Source organism: Hippoglossus stenolepis, chromosome 19, assembly GCF_022539355.2.
Source record: "Hippoglossus stenolepis isolate QCI-W04-F060 chromosome 19, HSTE1.2, whole genome shotgun sequence".
In the NCBI taxonomy this organism is placed as follows: Eukaryota; Metazoa; Chordata; class Actinopteri; order Pleuronectiformes; family Pleuronectidae; genus Hippoglossus; species Hippoglossus stenolepis.
This window is the reverse complement of record NC_061501.1, coordinates 19,604,786-19,630,934: the sequence shown is the minus strand read 5'-3', so window position 1 is coordinate 19,630,934 and position 26,149 is coordinate 19,604,786. Positions and strand designations below refer to the sequence as shown.

The 26,149-nt window shown below is 47.8% G+C and overlaps 1 protein-coding gene across 7 annotated transcripts in view; it reads left to right on the top strand.

Moving 5' to 3' along the window:
* The first annotated feature begins 1,786 nt into the window (after positions 1–1,786).
* tnikb (TRAF2 and NCK interacting kinase b) overlaps positions 1,787–26,149 on the top strand; it is a 33,421-nt gene continuing 9,058 nt past the window's right edge. Inside the window, exons 1-26 of one of the 7 annotated variants that reach the window (XM_047337903.1) lie at positions 1,787–2,175; positions 5,677–5,742; positions 10,491–10,547; positions 10,664–10,789; positions 11,332–11,442; positions 11,733–11,823; positions 11,934–12,064; positions 12,432–12,486; positions 12,862–12,940; positions 13,014–13,189; positions 13,268–13,334; positions 13,430–13,628; positions 13,800–13,955; positions 14,930–15,016; positions 15,863–16,063; positions 16,799–17,080; positions 18,820–18,984; positions 20,200–20,439; positions 21,004–21,110; positions 21,279–21,394; positions 22,016–22,107; positions 22,277–22,300; positions 23,939–24,120; positions 24,267–24,378; positions 24,629–24,775; positions 25,969–26,077. In XM_047337903.1, coding sequence (XP_047193859.1) covers positions 2,068–2,175; positions 5,677–5,742; positions 10,491–10,547; positions 10,664–10,789; positions 11,332–11,442; positions 11,733–11,823; positions 11,934–12,064; positions 12,432–12,486; positions 12,862–12,940; positions 13,014–13,189; positions 13,268–13,334; positions 13,430–13,628; positions 13,800–13,955; positions 14,930–15,016; positions 15,863–16,063; positions 16,799–17,080; positions 18,820–18,984; positions 20,200–20,439; positions 21,004–21,110; positions 21,279–21,394; positions 22,016–22,107; positions 22,277–22,300; positions 23,939–24,120; positions 24,267–24,378; positions 24,629–24,775; positions 25,969–26,077 — 3,286 coding nt within the window. In that variant the 5' untranslated portion in view covers positions 1,787–2,067. The remainder of the gene's footprint in view (positions 2,176–5,676; positions 5,743–10,490; positions 10,548–10,663; positions 10,790–11,331; positions 11,443–11,732; positions 11,824–11,933; positions 12,065–12,431; positions 12,487–12,861; positions 12,941–13,013; positions 13,190–13,267; positions 13,335–13,429; positions 13,629–13,799; positions 13,956–14,929; positions 15,017–15,862; positions 16,064–16,798; positions 17,081–18,819; positions 18,985–20,199; positions 20,440–21,003; positions 21,111–21,278; positions 21,395–22,015; positions 22,108–22,276; positions 22,301–23,938; positions 24,121–24,266; positions 24,379–24,628; positions 24,776–25,968; positions 26,078–26,149) is intronic. The other 6 variants (XM_047337901.1, XM_047337900.1, XM_035141999.2 and 3 more) reach the window with 6 other exon arrangements.

Sequence of the window (26,149 nt, the reverse complement as noted above, 5' to 3'; positions counted from 1 at the left end):
GCCTCTGAAGGATGCTGCCTCTGAAGCCCCTGAAGGATGCAGCCTCTGAAGGATGCAGCCTCTGAAGGATGAAGCCCTGCAGCCCTGAAGGGTGCAGCCTCTGAAGGATGCAGCCTCTGAAGGGTGCAGCCCTGAAGGATGCAGCCTCTGAAGGATGCAGCCTCTGAAGGATGCAGCCCCTGAAGGATGCAGCCTCTGAAGGATGCAGCCTCTGAAGGATGCAGCCTCTGAAGGATGCAGCCTCTGAAGGATGCAGCCCCTGAAGGATGCAGCCTCTGAAGGATGCAGCCTCTGAATGATGCAGCCTCTGGATGATGCAGCCTCTGAAGGATTAAGCCTCTGAAGGATGCAGCCCCTGAAGGATGCAGCCTCTGAAGGATTAAGCCTCTGAAGGATGCAGCCCCTGAATGATGCAGCCTCTGGGATGCAGCCTCTGAAGGATTAAGCCTCTGAAGGATGCAGCCCTGAAGGATGCAGCCTCTGAAGGATTAAGCCTCTGAAGGATGCAGCCTCAATGATGCAGCCTCTGGAGGATTAAGCCTCTGAAGGATGCAGCCCCTGAATGATGCAGCCTCTGAAGGATGCAGCCCCTAAGGATGCAGCCCCTGAAGGATGCAGCCCCTGAAGGATGCAGCCCCTGAAGGATGCAGCCTCTGAAGGATTAAGCCTCTGAGGTGCCCCTAATGGCAGCCCTGACTGAAGGATGCAGCCCCTGAAGGATGCAGCCTCTGAAGGATTAAGCCTCTGAGGATGCAGCCCTGAATGATGCAGCCTCTGGAGGATGCAGCCTCTGAAGGATTAAGCCTCTGACCCTGAAGGATGCAGCCCTGAAGGATGCAGCCCTCTGAAGGATTAAGCCTCTGAAGGATGCAGCCCCTGAATGATGCAGCCTCTGGAGGATGCAGCCTCTGAAGGATTAAGCCGCAGCCCTGAATGATGCAGCCTCTGGAGGATGCAGCCTCTGAAGGATGCAGCCTCTGAAGGATGCAGCCCCTGATTGAGACAAAGCTTCTGACTCCAGATGTGCACGATGCCAGTGTTCATATCCAGGATGTTGAGGCTTCATGTCTGGATAGTGGGAGGATGTGGAGTCGTCCATCTTTACAGTCCATGGTTTAGAGTGACATTAAACAGTGAAGAACACGTAGTTTTGGATTCTTCTGACGTGATCTGAGCTTAGGTCACTGGTGTCGCTGCTCAAGTGTCCGTCTGATGTGACATTAAGACGTAAATGAAGCGTGAAAATGTCCCTCGTGGGTTTTTAAAGGTCAAATTGGTGTGTGTAAGTGTGTGTGTGTGTGTGTGTGCGTGCGTGCGTGCGTGCGTGCGTGCGTGTGTGTGTGGTCCAGGTATTACTCTTGTTGTGGGGACCTAAGTCTTTTCTTTCTTATGGGGACAAAAAAGCTCTTAGATCATTAAAATCCAAAGTGAAAACATGCTTTATGGTTTAGGTTAAGTTTAGGTTAGTTTTTAAGTTAGGTTTAGGTTATGGTTATGATTGGACTGGTTCGGGTTATGTTTATGTTCTGTTCAGATTGAGTTTAGACTGAGTTTTAGAAACAGGTTAGGTTCAGGGTTAGGCTGTTAACTGGTGAAGGTTAGAGCGAAAGTTTCTGTGAAATCAATGAGTCAATGTAGTGTCCTGTGTGTGTGTGTGCATGCGTGTGCGTGCGTGTGCGTGTGTGTGGGCGTCTCTCCTCTCAGGCCACTCCCGGTGATGCGCGCTGCTGCTGCTGTTCCGCCTCAGACGCACGGACGGTGTTGGATCTGTGCGCTCCTCTCTCTCTCTCTCTCTCTCTCTCTCTCTCCCCCTCTCTCTCTCTCTCTCTGTGCGCGCGTGTCGCCCCCGCTCCTCTCCACTCGGGGGTCGAGGTGGAGGCATGTAGCACCGGATCACCGGATTCACCGGATTCACGGCGCCGAGCAGCATGTAGCAGCACCTGGAGCTCCGCGCACACCGCCTCGCTCGTGCGTCCTCTCCGCGTTTCCGGGGGTTCGTCCTGTGTGTGAGCGGCTCCCTCTCCCGGAGGAGCGCGTGCTCCCCCCGCGCGCTGCACCTCCCGGTCGATGGTCGTTGAGGAAGCTTCCATCTTGAGTCCCGTGTCCACCGAGAGAACCATGGCGAGCGACTCCCCGGCGCGGAGTCTGGACGAGATAGACCTGTCTGCACTACGGGTAATGTCTCCCTGCGCGTGCATGTGCTGCTGCTGCTGTCTGTGCGTGCGCGCGTGCGTGTGTGCGAAGCTGTTGAGCACCTGTCCCCCCCCCTCCCTCTCCTCCCTCCTCTCCATCCTCACCGAGCAGCGCGCACGGACGCGTCTACCTGGTCCTCCTGTGCTCTCGGTGGTGTGCATGCGCGTGTGTGTGAGAGCGTGCGCGTGGGGCAGCCGAGTGGGCTCATGTGGCTCCTGTTGTTTGTTGTTGATGTTTTATCTAAACAATTGGGACGTGATGTAATGAGGCCCTGAGCTGCTGCTGCTGTGCGCGTGCACACATCCCCGTGCGCGTGCGTCAGGCGGCATAATAGAGGCCGCTCTGTCTGTTCTATGTGGAGCAGATGTTAAGCTCACTGACACGTTCACAGCGCGCACACACACTGATGCAGCGGCTCCAGATGCACGCACGCGCGCACTCGCACACACCGTGAATAACAGCGATGAAGTTCCGCCATTTCGTGATGTTGTGGCGACAGCAGCAGCAGCATTGCATCACAGTAGCTGTTTGTGGGTCTGTGCGTGTGCGCGAGGGTGGAAGGTGCACAGACGGAAACCGTGCAGGAATGTGTGCGTGTGTGCGTGCGCGTCTGAAACACGGATACACACACACTGATGATACATTCACTCATTTGGATTGAACATGTGCCCAAGATGAAATGTAGATCTCACGTATGACTGGAGTTGTGTGAGTGCGTGTGCGTGTGCGTGCGTGTGCGTGTGCCTCTGTGGCTATTCTCTCTTTTCTCCTTCTGCTGCTTACGCAACACAGTTGTACCTGCAGAGCAACAATCAAGTCTGGGCATGATCAACCGGGTGGGACTGCAAGTCTGAGTGTGTGTGTGAGACTGTGTGTGTGTGTGTGTGTGTGTGTGTGTGTGTGTGTGAGACTGTGTGTGTGATGATACAGATGCAGACACACACACACTGAAGGACAAAGACACAAAGAGAACGACGGATGTGCACGTTCTTGTAAGAACGTGCACATCCTTGCTCTCTCCCTCAGTGACATGATGATTAGAAATTAGGTCACCAAAGACAGAGAGAGAGAGCTGGGGGGAAACATTTCAGCGTGACGCAAAGCCTGTCTCAAACATGCACACACATACTCTAACACTTCCTGTTTCTGCAGAGCTTCACATCCCAAACATGTCCTCAGTTTGACTCACTTCACCTTCCTCCTCTCACTGGAGCTCCCATCAGGGCGGAAGTCTGGGCTCCACACTGACAGACTCTTATTCTGAAGTCTGTCGGAGTCTGTTCCTGTGGCACCTCTGCACAGGGACAGTATCAGTCGCCATTAGAGTCTGGACAGCGCTGCCGATGAAGACAGAGACGTCACAGACTTGTTCTTCTCTTAGAGCCAGTGTCCTTTTCTCTTCTCCAGACTAAATGGAAGCTGTTCAGGAGAGAAATGCTGTTTGATGTTCTCATTCAGGACTCGTTCACACCTGGTTCGGTTCAGAGCTTCAGACTCTTCAGTTCAGTCTGAAGCTCTGAACATCAGGTGTGAACGGTTCCTCAGAGCAGAAGAGGAGTTCTGGGTCTGGATCAAACTGAACCTGGTTCTGTTGGTTTGCAGTGAAAACACTTTGTTGATAGTTTGGACTTTTGGACCAATCACAGGAAGTAGAGACAGAATTAAACAGTAGAGGAAGAGGAAGAGGAAGAGGAAGCAGCTTCTTCACCTCCGACGATATGTTTGAACCACGAGGACGTTCACTTGGTGCATTTGAACTAGTGTGGAGTACTGTGGAGTACTGTGGAGTACTGTAATACTGTAGTACTGTGGAGTACTGTAGTACTGTGGAGTACTATAATACTGTATTACTGTGGAATACTGTAATACTGTAGTACTGTGAAGTACTGTAGTACTGTGAATTAGGAGTACTGTGGAGTACTGCGCCTGAAGGTGCTGATGCTGGTAGTGATACCATCATGATGTTACCATGGCAACCAAATGAAGCTTCATTCGTCTTTTCCATTAAAAAAGAAAGACTAACCCCCCCCCCAACGGATGACACGCCCACGTCAGATGCCTTCTACGAACCAATCAGAGTCGAGTACAGGTAGACTCCGCCCACGTAGGTGATGACGACAGGACGAACGTTTGTCAGACAAAGTTCTTTAGTCTGTAAATTACAAAGTGAAACCAAAACTAACCTTGGTTCAGACTTATAAATAAATATAATATATATATATTTATGTTCAGCTGAGTCTTTATTGCTTTACTGCTGAGGTGTGAGAACATGACCATATCATGCTGCTGATTTGAACTTTGCTCTGCATCTAAATATCTTTATGTGCAAACCTTAAACCTGAAAGGAGACAGATGTTCTCTGTGTTTCTTTCCTCTGGTGTGTTTCTGCAAAGTTCTTTAAAAGAGGATTCTGTTGTGAAGACAAACTTTCAACAGTTCAGTAGATTCTGTGACGTCACACTGGAACTAAGTTACATTTCAAATTGTTCCCTCGCTGGACTCACGCGGTCTTATATTCATACTTTTGATGCTTTTTGGGGAGAAAACTTTCAGCTTTGTGTTTCACTGGAAACTTTAGTCTGAGAAACATCTGGATGTGCAGAGCTGAACCGCTGCCTCACTCCTGACGTCTCCACCCAGATGCTGCACCTCGGCTACATCTTACATCCGCTCCCTTCGACCTCACTGGTGTGTTTCTGTGCATGGGAAGAGCTGTAACAGGGATATACAGGTGTGTGTGTGTGTGTGTGTGTGTGTGTGTGTGTGTGTGTGCACGTGCACGTGAGGCCTAGGTCCTCCAGGAGTAGACGTGCTTCTGTTTGACCTTGAGTGAAAAGGAACTCTGCTTTTTAAACTAATCCCCCGTCAGGAGACTCCACTGTAATAGTGCCAACGCTCTCCTGTGGCCCACTGTACACACACACACACACACACACACACACACACACACACACACACACACACACACACAGACACAGGGTTGCTTAAAGATCAAGATTTGTGTTTTGGAAAGTTTATTGAACTTGAATCAGTCTGAACATGAGATTACATTGTGTGTGTGTTTGTGTGACTGTGTACAGCTAAGGTGTGTGTGTGTGTGTTTTACCTATAGGTGTGTGTTTCCTTCATCTGTCTGATACTTTTCCTCCGGTTGTTGTTATTTGATCTGCAGTGAAATCCAGGTTTCTTGTGTATATGATGTTTAAGTAATCAGATTACTATCAGAAGCTGAATGTAATCTGATTACAGAGAACATAAGTTACCTATTGGAGGATTAATTACCGGGTGATGATAGACAGGATTTACAAGGTAGTGCTCTGTCAGTGTGTTTGGGTGAAGGTCAAACTCCACATGTCCAGTTTAATCAGAGTTGTGTTCTCTGGAATAACTTGTGCGTTTCTTCTTTTTCTGCTGTTTCTCCTCATTCCTCTCTCTCTCCTTCCCCACTCCCCCTCCCTCTCTCTCTCTCTCTCTCTCTCTCAGGACCCAGCTGGTATCTTCGAGCTGGTCGAACTGGTTGGAAATGGAACCTATGGGCAGGTCTACAAGGTGAGACATCATAATTACTTCATAACTGCCTGTTGTGTGTGTGTGTGTGTGTGTGTGTGTGTGTGTGTGTGTGTGTGTGTGTGTGTGTGTGTGTGTGTGTGTGTGTGTGTGTGTGTGTGTGTGTGTGTGTGTGTGTGTGTGTGTGTGTGTGTGTGTGTGTGTGTGATTTGCTGACTCACCGGGGACTCGTCTCCTCCTGATCCCCAACACGAGCTCACTGAATCAACAACGTTGTCATTTTTGGCGAAATGTGAAGTTACTAGCGACTCGTTGTCCGGCAGAGAAACACGCACACGCAGACAACACGGCACAGACGTGTGTTTGTGTTTCTCATTTTCAGCTGTTTAACACACACACGTCTGCTGGATGTTCGCTATTGATCCATTGTGTCTACAAGGCGACGCCTCATTGCCGAGATGATTGATAGGATCGCATTAACACAAGCTGCGGTCGATCACTAAGCATGCTGGGTAAATTAAGACCTTGGACTAAAAAAAATAACAACGATGAAACACATTTAAAAGATGCTCGTTGTTGTCTGAGCTTCCTGTTGTGAACTGAGGGAAACCTAAAGAACACCTGCTTTTAACTCTGCACCCAATCCGTCAAGTTAGTTTGGACATTGTTCCAAAACGGTTGAAATACAAAATGTTTATTCTTTACTGAATCAGTTTTGTCTGATTTAAAAAAAGAAAAAATCAAGATCCATGAATTATTTTCGGAGAAATCAACGAAAGTCTTGAAAAATAACTCACAATGTTAAAGAAAGAGATCAAAAATGCTGCTGCTTGATAATAAAGGAAATAAAGACAATGTTTTGAGATAGAACACATGTTCCACGGTACAGAGATAAATACAAAAAACAACGATCGTTAGAAAATACAAGAGACGTGTTTGGCATATTTTTTAGTTCCAGATTTGCAAAGGAGCTAAAGTCCTTTCCCTCTGAAATTGTTGAACGTTTTAAAAATAAATACAATTATACGAAGTTTCGTGCAGATTTTTATTGGATGATAAACAAAAAATACGGACTTGGTGTGAAAAGATTATAATCGAATCAGTTTCACAATTTACCCAAGTTCTTTGACACTCATATAAACATAATAAATCTCTAAGTTGTGCAGCACTATTTGTTACAGGTGTTTCTCTCACGTGCACAAACTGGGCTCCTGGAATCTGCTTCTTTTCTGACCCATAACAAATCCCTCCACCAAGTTTCATGGAAATCTGACTTATAAAACAAAACCGCGGAGGAGGAAATCAAGAGAACACGTAATCAGGAACGGGCCGTGAAGAATCCACAACTGTAAGATGAGACCTGTTGTTGAATCAGTTTAGTCTTTGAAAAACAGAAGATGTCAGACTCAGGAGAAACAGACGGATTCTGACCCTCTGTGCGTTCAGCAGACTCTTGAGGCTGAACCAGGGATTAATTAGAGTCAATCAGCATCAGACGTCCCCCTCTTGTCTATAATTATTGCTAAATGACATCATTCTCTTCAGGAAACTTCATAAGAAATCGCTGCTGATCTTGAAGCAGTGTTTCCATCGTGACACCTCTGTTCTGAACATGTCGGGAGACAAGAAAATCCACCTTTCCTTTTTACGGCAGCTGCTGCTGTTTTCCTTCAGCACATCGGGATCTGACGTTTCACTAATCAGCCCAAACAACAAGTGTTGTGGAAACGATGGTGTGACCTTCTGAGTCCCACTTGTTTCACTTCACCTTCTATTACAGGCGTGTGTGTGAAGCTTCAGCCAATGAGGAGGCAGTGCTGAGAGTTTATCTGGATTCTATTGGTCAGTGAATCAGCGTTGTGGAGCAGAGAGACTCCTTGTTTCTCTCTTTATTCCAGAGCGTGGTCGTCCAGCAGGACTTCTTGATTGTGTCAAACTGTGCGCTCCTGCTCAGACAGTTTGTTGCTCGGGCTTCAGCTCTTTTCTCCCGACTCACGCTGTCCTCTGTGTGAAACGTCTGCTCTCGCATTTCTCTTTGATTTTTTCGGGCAAACAATAGAATGTCAGTTGCGGTGATGACGAATGAGAATGTTCCGCCCTCGTTGTGGTTAATTTTGTTATTGGAAACAGGGCGGGGTGTAATTAGTTTTTATAATCGCTCACAACAATGTTCCCATGAAGTTAAAAAGTTGAGATCCTTGATGTTGCCTCCATGTTGACCCCAGAGATCTGCTGGACGGGAAGCCGGTGGAGCGAGGGCTCGAACCCGGTTGAAGTTACCGCCCGCACGGGACTCTCAAAGACATAAAGCTAACACACCCATTACAAGGGCGGGATAACCGCCATCCCCACACCTGACATTCTATTGGTTGGGGGAATTTTGAAAGACACAAACAAATCCAGGAGTCGATGTTTCACGTGCACAGAAGCAGCGTGAGGATGACGAGCTGAAGCTGAAGCACAGGGTTTAAAGTGAAAGCATTACAAAGTCTGAAGCCTCACACTGAAAGAACAAGTGAGGATTCAAATGAACAGTTTCATGCGTCGTGCAGGATCTGGCACAAGAGTTTCCTTCAGGATTAATAAAGTCTTATCTTAAACATCCGGCTGCGTAACCAGGCCCATTCAACCAGCGTTCATTTGTCCAAAACCTAACTCTGAATATAATTCTTTGTTCAGGCGACACGATGCAGATCAGCTGTCGTCTCCTTCTCCTCCGGCAGCAGGAAGAAACCTTTGGTTCTGAATCAGCTGCGAATCAGGTGTTTGATTCCAGGAGAAAATTCACTGCTCTGTTCAGGGCGGAAATTCTAGTTCTGATATTTCAGTGTTTATATTTCATCTAATCGTCTGAAATGTCACGATTGCTGAAAGCTTGTTTTTCCATCACTGACAAAGTCGGTTTCCAGTGGACGTCACTGGTGCAGAGATGAAGCTCAGCTGGTGTTTTCTCAGCTCCTGTCTCGGTCTTCATGTGTCGGGGCTTGTGTTCGGGGTTGGAATGTGAAGCTTGTCTGAACACGGGGCCCGAGGTGTGTTTCTACGCCTCAGGCTGCTTCAAAAGGATTTTCTGCCCTTTTCTATCTCCAGTCATCCTCTTCTTCCTCGTCCTCCTCCTCCTCCTCCTCACCTGCCACCTCCCTCTGCTCTGTCGCTATCTTTATCCCTTCCTCACTGCCTGTGTGTGAGGATCCAGGTGCTGTTTTAATACAGCTTCCTTACACCCATATTCCACACACACACACACACACACACACACACACACACACTGGGAGCTCTGTGTCACCTCAGGGAGATTGTTTGGCCGGCCATTGGTGTCGGAGGAAGAGAGATAGCGAAACAAAGAGCCTGTGTGTGGCGCTATCTCTTCCTCTCATCTCGCCTTTTATTGCCTCATCGTGGTGGATCGCTGCCATTTGTCCTTCAGCCACAGCAGCACTTCACACAGCTCGACCCGAGGTCCGAGGAGCAGGTTCCCTGGGTTATCTGGATGGAAACGTCACCGAGCAAACCCCTGAATCACCACGTGTCTGGGGCGGAGTTTGTCCTGACGTCTGGAAACAGTCTTTAAGGTTTGGAAGGTTTCCTGCAGGTTGACAGGGTCTGAACACAGCTGGAAGAGAATCTGAGCGTTGGAGGCGTTTGTCATCGGAGTTTGTTCCTGGAACATGAATCCAGTGGATTGTGGTCATTTGCTGATCTGCATTAACAGATTCCTCATGTGAACATACAGAATCTGTAGGTGAGGGACAAGCTTTTGGGGCTGGAAGCTTCTGGTTTCTGTTTGAAACGTGATGTTTCTCACAGCCGCTCATTCACACAGTCTCCAGAGTTTTCTCGAGCGGACCGGCCGGAGAATCTCCGCAGGAAGTCCGGAGCCTCTGGAGAATGTCCCGAGTTGTGTGCACGTCTAAAAGCAGCGATAGAAATAGAATAAATAGATAGCTGAGCACAGCTGTAAGAGAAACCAGGGCCGAGCGTTGGCCGGAGTCTTGGCCCAGATCTGCTGTCTACACCGGGGGCTGATTCACCGTCAGGCTCTGAGATGGTTGATTCACTGACTTCTCTTTTTGTGCTCATGAAGTTCGAACATCAGAGTCCGACCGATGCGATGTTAGGGGGTAAAAACCAATACTGTTATACTGGTCAATATATGTATTTTAAAAAATGCCGATGATCGCTGTGATGTCGTTATCAAACCCTACTGACAAAGAAATGTAACCACAGCTTCGATTTTTTACAGTTTCATCAAAAGCTTTATTAGAAATAAAATAACTGAATGAAAACCAAACACAGAAATAAAAGATAAGTCGAACGACGCACAAAGAGAAACGTTCTCCGAAGTGAAGTCTGATGCAACACGGAGTAACTGTGTGTGTGTGTGTGTGTGTGTGTGTGTGTGTGTGTGTGTGTGTGTGTGTGTGTGTGTGTGTGTGTGTGTGTGTGTGTGTGTGTGTGTGTGTGTGTGTGTGTGTGTGTGTGTGTGAGCAACTCGCATGTGCAAGTGACCCAGAGTGTGAAATATCATGGCCTCCTCACACACAGCTGTTGCTAGGTTACCATGAGGACATTTTGTGTGTGTGATGGGGGGGGGGCTGGTGGTAGATGAAGTCCCAGTCTCTTGCTTTAACAGCTGTGACTTCAGAGTTTGAAGGAGGAGACGTTAGTGTCCACAGGTAACGTGTCCTTTCCAATCTGAGGGTCAAGACACACACACACACACACACACTATATGACTGATAAACTTTTATAATGTGATAACAGTTTTTTTGTCTCTCTGTGGCTTTCAGGGTCGTCATGTCAAAACAGGTCAGCTCGCTGCCATCAAGGTCATGGACGTCACAGGAGTGAGTAACACACACACACACACACACACACACACACACACACACACACACAGCCTTGATACACGTGCACATCCCCACACACAGTTGCATAGTATTATTGTGTGTGTGTGTGACAGGATGAGGAGGAGGAGATTAAAGCGGAGATCAACATGTTGAAGAAGTACAGTCACCACAGGAACATCGCCACCTACTATGGAGCCTTCGTCAAGAAGAATCCTCCTGGAATGGACGACCAGCTGTGGGTACGTACGACCTCCTCCTCCTCCTCCTCCTCCTCCTCCTCCTCCTCCTCCTCCTCCATTGTGTTTATCTACAGTTCCTCCTCGGATGGCTCCTCGTTCCCGGGACTCATTTTTATTAACGATTTCAAAAGTCGCCCCTGAATGAGGTGAAAGATGTGCAGAGATATTTGGATTGTTTTCTTTTTAAGGAGAAATTTAATTCAGATTGTATGGAGCTGAATCCCAACAGTCATTATGTCAAGGCAGTTTTCATAGAAAGATCAAGACCTCGTTGCTCATGATAAACTTTTAAAATTGGCTCCTTAATTTGTCGTTTTTTATTTTAAACAGAGTGAACTAATGGTGCAAAGATCCTGTTTCCTCCGATTCTACTGAAACAGATTCCAACAGTAGATTAGATGAGAACTGCATCAAGAGACTGTGTCTTCTTAAGAGTGAGGAAGCGCATGTAAAAACGTATGATCGTGTGTGTGTGTGTGTGTGTGTGTGTGTGTGCGTGTGTGTGTGCGTGTGTGTGTGTGTGTGTGTGTGTGTGTGTGTAGCTGGTCATGGAGTTCTGCGGCGCCGGCTCGGTCACAGATCTGATCAAAAACACCAAAGGGAGCACGCTGAAGGAGGAGTGGATCGCCTACATCTGCAGAGAGATCCTCCGGGTGAGAACCCAGCCTGAAATAAACACTACACACAAACACACAAACACACAAACAGCAGGTCGAGGGCAGTGTGTGTGTCGTCCTAAAGAATAAACAATGTTCGAGCCAGCAAACAGAAATCAAGTCCAATCAAATGTTCACTTTTAAAGGACCAAGTCAGGTGAAGTGAGATTTCATTATTGAGGCGGTGTTTGTATGATGTTTTTTAAAGGTTGTGGTTATATTCCAGTTACATGCTGGGTTTTGTTGTGTGTTGATAAGAAATGACAGAATAATTTTTCTGTCTTCAGGGTCTGACTCATCTCCACCAACACAAGGTCATCCACAGGGATATTAAAGGGCAGAACGTGCTGCTGACGGAGAACGCAGAGGTTAAACTGGGTGAGACGCACAAACACTCACACACTCGCACACGAAAAGAGCGTACATACATGACTATAAATCTGTGTGTGTGTGTGTGTGTGTGTGTGTGTGTGTGTGTGTGTGTGCAGTTGACTTTGGTGTGAGTGCTCAGCTGGATCGTACGGTGGGACGGCGGAACACATTTATCGGGACGCCGTATTGGATGGCCCCGGAGGTCATCGCCTGTGACGAGAACCCCGACGCCACGTACGACTTCAAGGTAAACGTTTAATCCTTGACCGTCTCCACACGACTGCACAAACCGCTGCGACGCCTCCTCTGCAGATACGACCAGTGAGAACTCTGGTTCCTGTGGTCGTCAGTGCACGAAGGGCGTGCAGTAATGGGGCCAGGACGAATGCCTGTGGCGAGGCCGAGCACGGCTCCGTTCAGACGCCGTTAACTCCGACCCTCTGGGGCTCGGTGTGTCAGGACACCCTCGCCCCATTCGACAATATGAACATCAACTTTAAAAAGCAGTTTTCTGGCTGAGATGTGCAGATATATGCAGCAGCAGGAACAGATGTGTCACGTGCTGTCTGTATTTGTCTGGAGCAGTGGATCAGATGTTTTCTGTTTCTCTGCAGAGTGATCTGTGGTCGCTCGGCATCACAGCCGTAGAAATGGCGGAGGGAGCGCCACGTAAGTGAGACACGTCCGACCATGATCACTGACACACGCACACACACACACACACACACACACACACACACACACACACATTCATTTCCAATTTCCTCTCCTTTCATTCCTCTTTTATTTCTCTTCCTCATTTTTCTTTCTCTTCCTCATTTTTCTTTCCTCTTCCTCTTCCTCTTTCTTTTCCTTTCCTGTTTCCTTTGGCCTCATTTCTTTCCTCTCCTCTTCTCTCTCTCCTCTCTTTCCTTTCCCTTCCTTTACTTTCCTGTTTCCTTCATTTCTCTCTCTCTTTCCCCTCCTTTCCTTCCTTTTTGCCCTTTTTTTGTATCCTTCCATTTGTTTCCTCTCCTTCATCTCCTCTTCTCTCTTCCTCCTCAGCTCTGTGTGACATGCATCCGATGAGAGCGCTCTTCCTCATCCCCAGAAATCCTGCGCCTAGACTCAAGTCCAAGAAGTGGTGAGAAAACACACACACACACACACAGAGACAGTACTGACTACAGTCCGGGTCTAAACTCGTGTGTTTCCAGGTCGAAGAAGTTCCAGTCGTTCATCGAGAGCTGCCTGGTGAAGAGTCACAGTCAGCGGCCGAGCACCGAGCAGCTCCTCAAACACCCGTTCATCCGGGACCTTCCCAACGAGCGGCAGATCCGCATCCAGCTGAAGGACCACATCGACCGCACCAAGAAGAGGAGGGGGGAGAGGGGTGAGGAGGCTCGCAGGCTGTTTGAAGACGACCGCGGTCTGAGACGAGCTAATGCTAACGTGTGTGTGTTTCCTCCAGATGAGACAGAGTATGAGTACAGTGGCAGTGAGGAAGAGGATGAAGAAAGGGACGCCGGAGAGCCCAGGTATATCTTCTACTACTGATGGTACTACTGCTACTACAGTTCTACTAATACTATTACACTTACGTCCTCCCCTCCTCTCATTGGTTCCTTTCCAGCTCCATCATCAACATTCCTGGGGAGTCCACTCTGAGGCGGGACTTCCTGCGTCTCCAGCTGGCCAATAAGGAGCGGTCGGAGCTGATCCGGCGCCAGCAGCTGGAGCAGCAGCAGAACGAGGAACACAAGCGCCAACTACTGGCCGAGAGGCAGAAACGTATCGAGGAGCAGAAGGAGCAGAGGCGACGGCTGGAGGAGGTGTGTCTGTTTTATCTGTGCTTGTTCTGAGCTGTGACAAACATCTGTGTCTTCCCACATCTGTGACGTGAGCACCTCCGCTCGTCCTGATGCCAGGGAAACACACCTGATGTGAACACACACACACACAGAGCTGAAGCGTCGCTGTGTCGAATCTTTTCCCCCCCACAGCAACAGCGTCGCGAGCGAGAGCTGAGGAAGCAGCAGGAGCGAGAGCAGCGGAGGAGGTACGAGGAGATGGAGCAGGTCCGTCGAGAGGAGGAGAGGAGGCACGCCGAGAGAGAGCAGGTGAGAGGACGTCTGACTGAAAGACCACGCATCACAGGTGTCATCTTATTCACACACGTCACGCATTAAAAGATAAGGGCACGGGAATTGGACCAGCACCTCTGTCTCACAGGTCATCATTCTGTTGGTTTGAGAACGTAGATCCACGTCATCAGTGTAGAACTGTGGAAATGACTTAAAACATCACAATCTCTACGATCCACCATCCATCCATTATGCTCCACTATGAGGGCTCGGCTCGTGGAGGTGTCCCAGACGTCCCTCTCTCTCTCTAGCCACGATTTCCAGCTCTTCCTGGGAAATTAAGAAAAACAGAGGCCTAAAATAAGTTTTTGCGGCCGGTGTCTGGGCTCAGCCTTTTAGACAAGGTGAGGAGCTCAGACATCCGGAGGGAGCTTGGAGCAGAACTGCTCCTCCTTCACGTAGACAGGGAACAGTTGAGATGGTTGGGGCATCTAGTCATGAGCTCGGACTGGACCCAGACTGGAGGGACTACATATCCCATCAGTCCTGGGAACACCTCCCCAGAAAACGTGGCAGTCTCTACGATTGGCTTAAAAAGCAGAACATGGATGTTTTTAATACCCATGTTGAAAAAGACGTGTAGAATCTCAGCTGCATTAACATCACATGTTCAATATTATATCACAGAGCAGACGGGAGAATTTCCTCCATCATTCTACCTTTCAAATTTACCTTTCTACCTCTTGCACAACTGGGTTCATGCAGCTGTTTGCCGTCCTCCCTCCACTAATAAGCATGTCTTCCTCTTCCACTAATCACAGCCCCCTGCTGTCTCTCTCTCTTTATCTGCCCTCGTCTATTTCTGCCTAAATCCCGACTTTCACACCTCTTCAATAAATCTACTTTTGCCTGTCCTCCTCTTTTCAATCGCCTCCTATTTCCTGCTCTGCTGACGTCACTGGTTGCCTGGGCTCCGATTTGCTTCTCGCCCGCCTCGGTGGTCTGTGATTGGCTGCGTCTCTCTCTGGCCCTGGGTGCTGACTGGTTAGGAGTATATCCGTAGACAGCTGGAGGAGGAGCAGAGGCAGCTGGAGATCCTGCAGCAGCAGCTCCTGCAGGAGCAGGCCTTACTGCTGGTAACAACTCACACAGACACACAGGAAACCAGTGGAACCAGGCTGTGTCACGCTGTGGGAGAACTTCTGGAAAGATTTATTCCAAAATAAAACACAAGGGCTCAGCTGGATTCAGAGTCAACACAGGGAAACACTTACAGCCACTGGATATAAACTCAATCTGTCTTTAGAAGCAGTTTGAACTTCACACAACAGTAGAGCAGAAATATGAGAATACAAATGTTATAGATTAGGAAATTAGAAACTAAATAAAATGCAATATTTGAAATAAATTATTATTATTAATAATAATAATGAACCTTTTCTGTTTAATAACAGGTTGAAAAGTTCTAGAAAGAATTTGATTGAGAGATGGAGCCGAGGTATCAAGGTCCCGCCCATACACCCGCTCAACCAATCCTGAGTCAGTCTCAGCTGTCAATCATGACATTAAGTCGCCTGAGTTTATGACCTATACTGCAAACAGCCACCAGGGGGCGATCAAAACACTTTTGAGAGCTGTCACGTCGTCCATCTTTATTTACAGGTTCTGTATTATTCCCTCAGGTCCTGTCTTGTAGAAAAGCCCTGAGCCAAAATCCAGCTAAATTACATTTGTTAGTTTAGTTTGATCAGATTTCGACAGCGAGTGTTTCCTCTCTCTGGAAACTTAGTAAATATAAAGTTCCCTCTGTGCATTCCACCTGATGCCTTGTAGAGGTGACATGAATGTGGGACTTGACATGGCGGTGATAAATGTTTGCCTCCTAACAGGTGAATACTGCTCTGTCTTATCATTTGATCTCATTTTGAAGCAGGACTGTAGCATTGGGCTTTAGTCTCATTTTCCCTGTGTTTGATGAGCAGGAGTATAAGCGGAAGCAGATCGAGGAGCAGCGGCAGGCCGAGCGGCTGCAGAGGCAGCTGCAGCAGGAGCGAGCGTATCTGGTGTCGCTGCAGCAGCAACAGCAGCAGGAGCCGCCGCGGCCGCCGCAGGACAAGAAGCAGCTGTACCACTACAAGGATCAGGCGCCCGGCACCAACGACAAGCCGGCCTGGGCCAAAGAGGTAGACACACACTTCACTAGAACCGGTCCAGAAACACTGAGGTCAATGCATTTGAAAACACACCAACGTCCACGCTACTCTGGAGTTTTAGTTTGAAAACGTTTTGTTCTGGACGAGCAGAGACGTGTCTGCGTTGAGTTCCTGTTTGAATCCTCATACGGACACAAACAGGTTCAGGTGCAGCTCAGCAGAGCAAAGGCAGGTCTGCATGCGGGAACAAGAAAACACACAAAGCAGCCTCCGAGTTAACAACACGCACACAAGTGGAAACAGGTCTCTGGTCTTTTTTCATTCAGAAGACGGAGTCACAGTTCTCAGGAGAAGAACTCTGGTGAAGTGTTTGGTTTCTAACCTCCAGGTTTCGTCTGAACTCGATCTGCTGCATCTGAAATGATTTATTATTTTTCAGGTGCGACCTCAGGATTCAACATTTGATTTGCTGTTAAATTCTAGTTTTTTGTTGCTTTTGTCAGACGAAGAGTTTCAGTTCTCTCTAAACGAATCCCTCGTTTCAGGATGATTTAAATCGGAGAGTGGAGTCACTGTACAGACGCTTCTGAGTGGGATGAGATGTGATGTTTGTGACTGAAATGAATCGTATGTTTGTTGTAAAGCAGCTGATCCGTGGACTTCCTGTTTGGCTGCCAGCGGTTGTGTCACCTGAGTTAAACGTCTGGTGTTGTGTTCTCCAGCTGTGCGTCGTGCACGTTGTTTAACCCTGACCTTGCTCTCCAGGTGATGCGTCGAGCTCAGAGCAACTCTCCTCGCATCCCTCCCAAGAAGTACCACTCCTTCAGGGAGACCAGCAACCTCGACAACCTCCTCTTACTGCCCGGTTACAAACCCCGCCGCCGCCGCCGCCCCCCCTCCTACCCCGCCCACCTCAGCCCCTCCAGGGATCACCCGCATGTGCCACGCATCCGTGTCACCTGTGTCCCCGAACGCAGCTCGGGCGCCTCTCAGCCGGTGATGCGCCAGCAGAGCCCCGACTCCAGGGGCCGGAGCCCAGGCCGCAGGGTCAGTCAGGGGATGAACACTCCTCCTCCTCCTCCTCCTCCTCCTCCTCCTCCTCCTCCCTCATCCTGACGTCTGTCCAGGCACTAACCTCACCTAATCTATTTTATTCCACTAACCAGGACGACTCTCGTACGTTAACTCACGGCTGTCGACAGACGTGACGACATGAACTCCCCTTTTCTCTGCAGGATTTCAGGTTCATGTTCTGACTCCTGCTGCTGGTTCCAGTTTCATCTCATCTCCTCTGTTCTTCATTTCTCTCCACAGCTTTTATCCTTCGTCTTCTTCGTCTTCTTCGTCTTCTGTCTTCAACACAAACTTTCCTTTAACCTTCACTTTCCATGTTACAGGTGACTCACTGCTGGGTGTTAGAGGTTGACCTGCAGATCTGTGGGATCCTTCCTCGTCTTTTACTGCAGTGGCTCTCAACCTGCTTACCAATGATATCATATAATATAATAAATGTATTCACATCCTCTTCAGTCTTTGGTGGCAGTGATTTGTATTTGATCTTCTGGCCGTCAGCTGCTGTTTCATTGCATGTTGTGTGGAGATGGAATCATGTATGTAACATGTATGTAACATGTTCTAACATCACGTCTTCTCTTTTAGCCTCAAAATTCACTTTATCTTTTAATTCCAGGCGGTTGAAGCTTCTTTATTTCTCTCTGATCTTTGTCTTTATTGAACCGAACACACTTAACAAGCAAATTCTCTTTAACTTCGACCCGTGTGATGGGTTTCAAACTCACATCCTTCTGTGTAAATGTAACACCACAGTGTGTGTGAATGCAGGTCAGTGCTCCATATCTGAACCCTGACGATTTCCTTACCTCCATAAATCAAAGCCACTTACACACACACACACACACACACACACACACACACACACACACACACACACACACACACACACACGTGAACGCTCCTGCACGTCCACACACATTTAGGGCAGCTCTCCAGGTCCGCCTCCTGGTGGCTCTGGTGGTGGATGTAGGGCAGCTGTAGCTATATCAGTCTCTCTCCTATGGACACACACACACACACACACACACACACACACACACACACTGTACAGACAGGTCTACCCCCAGTGAAGATATATTTCCATCGCGCACAGACACAATTTTCGACTTTGAAAACAAACGATGACAAACAAAGTGTGAAACCTTCACAACCCAAACTGATCGAATCTGCTGCTTCTGTAGAATAATGAGGATGGACTCTCCGCTCGTCGCCTGTAACCACGGCGACCGAAGTCCCTTTTCATCTCTGCAGCACCGTGATTCAAATTTGGCTTTTTCCTTTCTACCTTTTATTTAGCTTATTCTGCAGTTTCTTATTCTAAAACACGCTTTTGATTTATGACCATCGCTTCATTATGCATCATTAACTTTAACTTTATTCTTCATGTAGAGTTTAAGTTTTGCCTGTTGACCAATTGTACCTTTAGTTAATCGTAAGTTTGTATTTCCTGATTTGTTCCCTCGGTCTTCCAGAGTCGCTACAGGTGGAAACAAGTCCCTGTTACAGATGTTCAGATCTTACACATTTAATCTTTCTTACACAAATTAAATGAATCCAAACTCAGCGTCAAATAATCTTTCATCACCTGCCGGAGAAAAGACTGAATTTAAATCGGCTCATTATTGACATATTATCAGTAAAAACATGGAGGCTCAGCACTTCACTGCATGGAGTGACTGGTGTGTGTCTGTGTGTGTGTGTGTGTGTGTCAGGTGCAGGAGTATTGTAAGATGAACAGACAGACTTCTCCTGCGTTGCAGCACAAAGTCTCCAACCGGATCTCGGACCCGTCGCTGCCGCCGCGCTCCGAGTCCTTCAGCAGCGGAGGCATCCAGCAGGCCCGGACCCCCCCCATGCACCGCTCCGTCGAACCACAGGTGTGCACCCTACGTTTCTAACTGTGTGTGTGTGTGTGTGTGTGTGTGTGTGTGTGTGTGTGTGTGTGTGTGTGTGTGTGTGTGATATTGTGTGGGAGTCACCAGAGGTTCGGTTTCTCTGTGTGAACGTGGAATCTGTGAGTTTGGGTCTTGAGCAGGTTTTTCTCTAGAAGAGCAAAGTTCGAACACGATATTTTTTCCCAGAGAATAATATTTTAGTGGCACAGCTCCACGGTGACATTGATCTGGATGAGATGGATTTCTTGGACAGTTTCTATTTTGTTCTTCATTGCCTAGATAATTAATCAGAAGATTACAACAAATGAATGGACATTGAGAAGTAGAGGATCTGCCTGAGAGAAATCATCTGGACTCTGTGGCGGCCGCCATTCTCTGATTTGTTGTGCCACAGTTTGATAATAAACCAAAACACTTTTGACACTTGATAATAACAGAGTTCAGTCTCTGGGTGTTTCACTGTGTTGTATCGTCCATAAAGTTGTTATCGTCCACGGAGACAGTCAGACCTCTCTCTCTTACGCTGGAACTTGTCTTTCACTCTTTAGTCTCTGAACCTGTTGCACGTGAGCGGTGTGTGTGTGCGTGTGTGTGTGTGCGTGTGCGTGTGCGTGTGTGTGTGTGTGTGTGCGTGTGTGTGCGTGTGTGTGTATGCACCGACGCTCCAGCCATAGATAGAATTGACAGAGACAGTGAAACTAAATTCCTGGACCTGAGCTTGTGGAGGATCCTCTTCTCCAGTTTGAGAGCGAGTCCGTTCCCCAGGTGCCGGAGGTTAAGTATCAGGAGCTGGAAGCTGCTTGAGAGTCGGCGTGTCGATCCCACGAGGTCCGACCGGCAGTGAACTCTGCACGTGGCCTGTCGAGGAGCAGCTCAGCCACCGCTCACAGACGTTAACTCCATACGTTTCTTTTATGGTCGTTTCCTTTTAGTTTCATTTCAAATGTAAATCAGAGACTTTGTGAAAATCTACAGGTTGAAACAGAGAAAACGAAGTAGAGTGTGTTTGTGTGAACGCAGCCTGACGCACGTGTTTCCCTCTTCACCCTGTTCCCTCACCTGACTGCACCTCCTCCTGCATCATCTCCTCCGATGTGCAAACCCTGATCCTGCTCTTCCTCCTCCACCCTGCCTGTTTTCTGTGTGTGTGTGTGTGTGTGTGTGTGTGTGTGTGTGTGTGTGCGTGTGCGTGTCCAGATGGCCCACCTGGTGCAGGTGAAGAGTCACGGCCTCTCAGGCTCCCAGTCCCTGTATGACCCCCACGGTGTGTCCTCCTCCTCGGCGTCGCCCTCCCCCTCCCGGCCTCCCATGCCCCGGCAGAACTCCGACCCCACCTCCGACACCCCACCTCCCCCGCCCCTGTCCCGCCTGGCGCCCCCCCTCGACAAGCTGGACCGCAGCTCCTGGCTGCGGCAGGACGACGACATGCCCCCCAAGGTTCTGCATGCCCCGACCTGTGTGTTGTTGTCAGAATGTGTGTGTCCGTGTTCGTGTGTGTGTGGGACAAAACTTTGCTTTTTCCTGGATTCTGTTTTTCTGTAACGTTTGTGATCTTTTTTTGTCGTCGTCTGTTTAGATTTTGTGTCTTTTGAATTTAATTATGTGTCGTCACCTGATCGTATTGATCCAAGTCTCAAAGAACCGCCGGTAATTGGTGCGTCTCCGAATCCATTACCTGTTAATAACCAATACTTCAGACTGACTGGAAATTAACTTTGCCTATAGTCTGATATTTTCATAGATTAAAGTTGTAAATTTATTGTCATTATAAATCTAATCAGTGCTTGTGTTTGTATTTTTATATAGATTTTATATAAACAGTCACATTTTTATTTTATTTTATTTATAAGATAAGAATTTATGTCTTTTCTATCGCACTTACACACGTGTTTGTCCATGTTCTTAACATGTGATCGTGACTTCATACACACTCTGCATCTCGTGTTGTCGAGTGTGCGACACGTGTCCGCTCCTCACACACGTTGTGTTGTGTGTTTGCAGGTTCCCCAGAGGACGACCTCCATCTCTCCTGCGTTAGTCAGGAGGAACTCTCCAGGAAACGGACCTGGCCTCGGCCCTCGGGCTGGAGCTCACCTCATCCGGGCCAGGTACACACACAGCTCCAATACACTGTCACACAGACACACACACACACACACACACATTATACACACACACACACACACAGCTCTGGAGACCCAGGTGTGTGTTTTTTAAGAGCTGGATCTCACAGTTTCCTGCATGAATGAGACAACCCTGTGTTTGTGTTGCCTTAGCAACCCCGACCTGCGGAGGATCGACGTTTCCATGGAGACGCCCCTAAAGAGGACGAGCAGCGGCAGCTCCTCCAGCTCCAGCACCCCGAGTTCCCAGGGAGGCTCCAACGAGCGAGGTGCACCCCCCCCCCGTCTCCATTAATTACATTTATTGTGCAATTAAACAGCAAACTGAAATAAGTGAAAACAGCCTCGATAGGAACGAGAGTTTGATCCAAAATATTCCTGGGAGATGACGATAACTCAGCAAAGCTTTACTCACACTGCCAAAGAAAAGAAAAGCAACTTTTTACATTTCACATTCTTTCATTTCCAAATAACAGACTTGTCTCAAGTTTCTTTCTTCTTTCCAGGAATGATAAAATTCTTCACTTTGCAAAAAAGTCCTTAATATTCCAAACACGTTCGTTCTCATTTAGAAAAATATCGTCTTTGTCCTCCGTCCTCTTTAATAATTAAAGTCCTCGCTGTCTAAAGAGATAGTTAAGAAGAAATATCCTAAATAATAGTGTTCTCATTTCTCTTTGAGGAAAATCTAATTTCAGGAATATTCTCTTTCCACAAAATGTCCTAATTTTCATTTTCAGAATGTTGTCGTTTCTCAAAATATCCCAAACTTAAAAAAATATAGAAATATCTACGTCTTCTCTAAATGTTCTCAGGTTGTAAAAGTCGTTACGAACACACACAGTCTTGTCTTTGAACATGTATGTTGACATCGTCATGTGTGTGTTCAGGTAATTCCTCCAATAAGACTGAAGGTTCCACACTTTCCTCCCATGACGCCAAAGACGACAGCAGAGAGGTGACGAGACCCAGCAGGCCTGCAGTGAGTCCACACCACAGAGACACACACACACAGACACACACAGACACACACACACACACACACACACACACACACACACACACACACACCTCTCTCCGAACTAACCTCGTTGCTGTTCATTGTCGCTCTCTTCCTCTTCTCATCTCTCCTTCATCCCTCCTTCCATCAGAGTTATAAGAAAGCTGTCGATGAGGTCAGTGACATTTTCTCTCACACCCCACTCGCTCGCCCGCCCGCTTCTCGTTCACATTCTCCTGTGAAATGTGGATTGGGTCCTGACATGGATCACGTGTGCTGACAGGTTTTAAAACCCTCGTTCTCTTTCCTCCGCCGACAGAGACGAGCAGAGTCTGGACATGGAGCTGAAGTTTATTCTATAGAACGTGTGTCTCCACACCAGCGACCCCCAGTGGCCACAATGGTGAAGTTTCAGGGTCCGTCCCAGAAAATTATATCTCAACACCTTGAATTTGGTGTTTTTTCAATTTGGCACAAAATTTGTCAACTCGGACTCGGATTGACTGATTACATGTCAAAGGTCCCCCTGCCCCGTCCCCCTGCCCTGTCCCCTGTCCCCTGCCCCGTCCCCCTGCCCCGTCCTCTTTCACCGTCCCCCTGCCCCGTCCTCCTGCCCTGTCCTCCTGCCCCGTCCCCTGCCCCGTCCTCTTTCACCGTCCCCCCTGCCCCGTCCTCCTGCCTCGTCCTCCTGCCCCGTCCCCCTGCCCCGTCCTCTTTCACCCGTCCCCTGCCCCGTCCTCCTGCCCTGTCCCCTGCGTCCCCCTGCCCCGTCCCACTACCCCGTCCCTGCCCCGTCCCCCTGCCCCGTCCCCCTGCCCCGTCCTCTTCCCACCGTCCTCCTGCCCCGTCCTCCTGCCCCGTCCCCTGCCCCGTCCCTGCCCTGTCCCCTGCCCCGTCCCCTGCCCCGTCCCCCTGCCCCGTCCCCTGCCCTGTCCCCTGCCCCGTCCTCCTGCTCGCTGCCCCCCACCATTTAACTGTGAACCTCAGTAACATTCTGCATCGTGATTCAAAAAACTCTTTATTCTTCTTTTCTATTTATTCTGCTGATTTTATTGATCATAACACAAAGAAACCAGTATTATAATCAGACACATTTACTCAGGTGATTAAAGAGATCAAGTTAAATGAAAAATAAATTAATAAAATAAAGTACATTTCAGGTCATGAATAAAAAGGAAGAAAATAGAATAAAAAAGATGTTTCAACATTTAAAAGGTCTCCAGATATTCTTGAATTATTCCAGACTCCAGCTGCTTTTGATAATGTGTTAATAGTTTATTTTCTTAATATTAGCGAAATGATTTTTGTTTGTCTGTTGTTGACACTTGATAACAAAAGCTTTGGTTTTAAAAAAATTATGATATTTGTAATATCTTGAACAAACAGTTACCATGTGATTATTCAACGAGAAAATAATCAGCAGATTAATGGATTATGAAAATAATGCAACCAGCAGATATAAAGATATAATAACAATAATACATTTATTCACAGAGCACCTTTTAAAACAGTGATTTACCAAGAAAACAAAAAATCAAAGCCGTCAAGCAAATGATAAAATGTCAGATAAAATAATAGAACATTTTAAAAGAACTGGATAAAAGAAACCTAGTAAAAGCCAGTATGTTGCTTGGTCACTAATCAGATGTTTGAGAATAGAAATACTGATATAAAAGCTCAGGTTTCTTAAAATAAAGTCTGTAATTATACTAATTATACCTGTAAGAATACTCCGTGTCGTTCTTCCCACTCTGAGCGAGAACTTGAAGCAGATGAGAAGTTGCTGATGTTTCTGTGTCTTCGTGTCCTGCAGGACCTGACGGCTCTGGCCAAGGAGCTGAGGGAGCTGCGACAGGGGGAGGACGCCAGCCGCCCGCCCGTCAAAGTGACGGACTACTCGTCGTCCAGCGAGGAGTCGCACAGCAGCGAGGACGAGGAGGGAGAGGGCGGGGCCAATGATGGGACGGTGGCTGTCAGCGACATCCCGCGCATCATGTGAGTGTGAAGCTGCTTTCAGACCCTTATCCTCCGGGGCTGAATGTGAGAACACAGATGTACTGGTTCTCCTGCAGCTTCCCAGTAAGAACTTAAAGTTTCAGCTTTTATTTGTCATATTTAAAAATGTTGCCGTTGTCTTTCAGGCCGGCGGCGAATCAAGGTACAAACGAGTCCTTCAACCTGTTGGGAGGTCATAACGACCACGACGACTCGTACGGAAACAGCTCCCAGGACGGCACCCTGAGGATGCGTGAGGTAAGCCGCCTCCCAGTTTTGACCTTTAACCCCGGGGTTTGACCTGGAGCCTGCGAGACGTGTGTGTGTGTGTGTGTGACACATATGAAGAGCTTCCTCTCTCGGTTTAAAGCCGCTGGGGCCGTTTCTTAAACTCCACACAAGCACGGAAACAAACGCGCCCTCTCTCGGCTTCAGCCTTCACCACCTGACCTGTCAATCACAGCCTTGCTGCACAGTAGCCCCTCCCCCTACTTCTCTCTTTTTCCAGAAACATGGGGAACGGAGGCGGAGCTCTGCCGCAAGCAACGGTTTCCTCGGCAACGCTAATCTGTTCCCTGGCAACGCCAATCTCCCTGATTTGGTGCAGCCAAGCACCTCCCCTCTGGTCTCCCCTGGCGACTCCTCTGGGGCCCAAGTAGGTGGAGCGGCCCCCAAGTATGGCCCCCCCCTGAACACACACCTGATCCTGAGAGCGTCACCCTGTCACCTGTTCACCCTGTGACCCCGCCCACCCGTCACCCACACTCCCACCTGGTGCTTTGCTCCTGGGACCAGCAGCTTAGACAAAGAAGAACAGAAACAGAATCTAGAATAAATCAAAAAAGGAAATAACAAATACTTTGTTCGGCTGAATTATCAAGTGAAGAAAAGACACGTGGACTTTGTTCAGACTCTGGGTCAGTAAACGATGATGGACTCTAAAGAACCATCAAACATAAAAAACAGAACCTGAGAATAATAAGGATAAATAATAATATACTACTAATAAGAAACTGAATCAACTTTCAAAAGGGCTTCAAGTGGTTAAAACTGGGTTAGAACATTTCAGGGTTGAGGCAAAAAAGAGAAGAAATAAGAAATAAATCCTTTAAGTATAAGTGAACATGCAAGACAAGGAAATATAAAAGTATAAATAGAATAGAGTAATATATAAAGTGTAAACAGAATAAATACAGTGCAACAGGATTGCACATTGAAACTGGGGAACAAAATAATAGTAATAAAACATTAAAAAGTAAAATTAGACCAGAGCTCATATTATTATGTTTATTCTGACATGAAACAAGAAAAGCAACAGAAATATTTGCTATTTGTATTGTTTTTCTTTTTCTTATTGATTCAAACGATGAATCTTTAACTTATCCAAAGTTCAGCGGCTTCATCTAACGCATCACAGACAAACTGGACTTACAGGAAAGTTGAGGCACTTTCCCTCCAGCTCCAGTTCCCCGACAGACGGAACAAACCAGATCTCTTCCCTCCACTCGTTTCCTCCCTCTCTCTTCTCCCTCCCCTCTCTCCGTTTTCCAGCCTCTGATCCGGAACGTTTCCTCCGTCCTCTCCTCAGCACATGACGCAGGTAGCTGACTTAATAAAGGAAACCGTGGGGGGGGGGGGGTTATGCCCTAATAATTGTGGACTGATTTTCTCAGTCCAGATTTTATTATGGAAACACGAGAAAGAAATAAACGAAGTCGTTGAATGTCGCTGAAGGCGCGACTCATTCCTTTATTTTGACAGTTACCTGCGTCACTCAGTGTTTCCTGAATAATCGAACCCGGAGATGAACATGTGACCGACACTCACCTGTGTTTCTGTGATTGACAGTACGGGATGGGGAGCGGCGGCGGCTCCAAGTCCTCCTTCACGCCGTTCGTCGATCCACGGGTCTACGGGACGTCCCCGACCGACGATGATGATAACATCTCCGCCTCAGGTACAGTGTTGTGTGTGGGAACAACACGTTTTATTCATGATGTCAAGAGAAGTACCACACTACCCACAATCC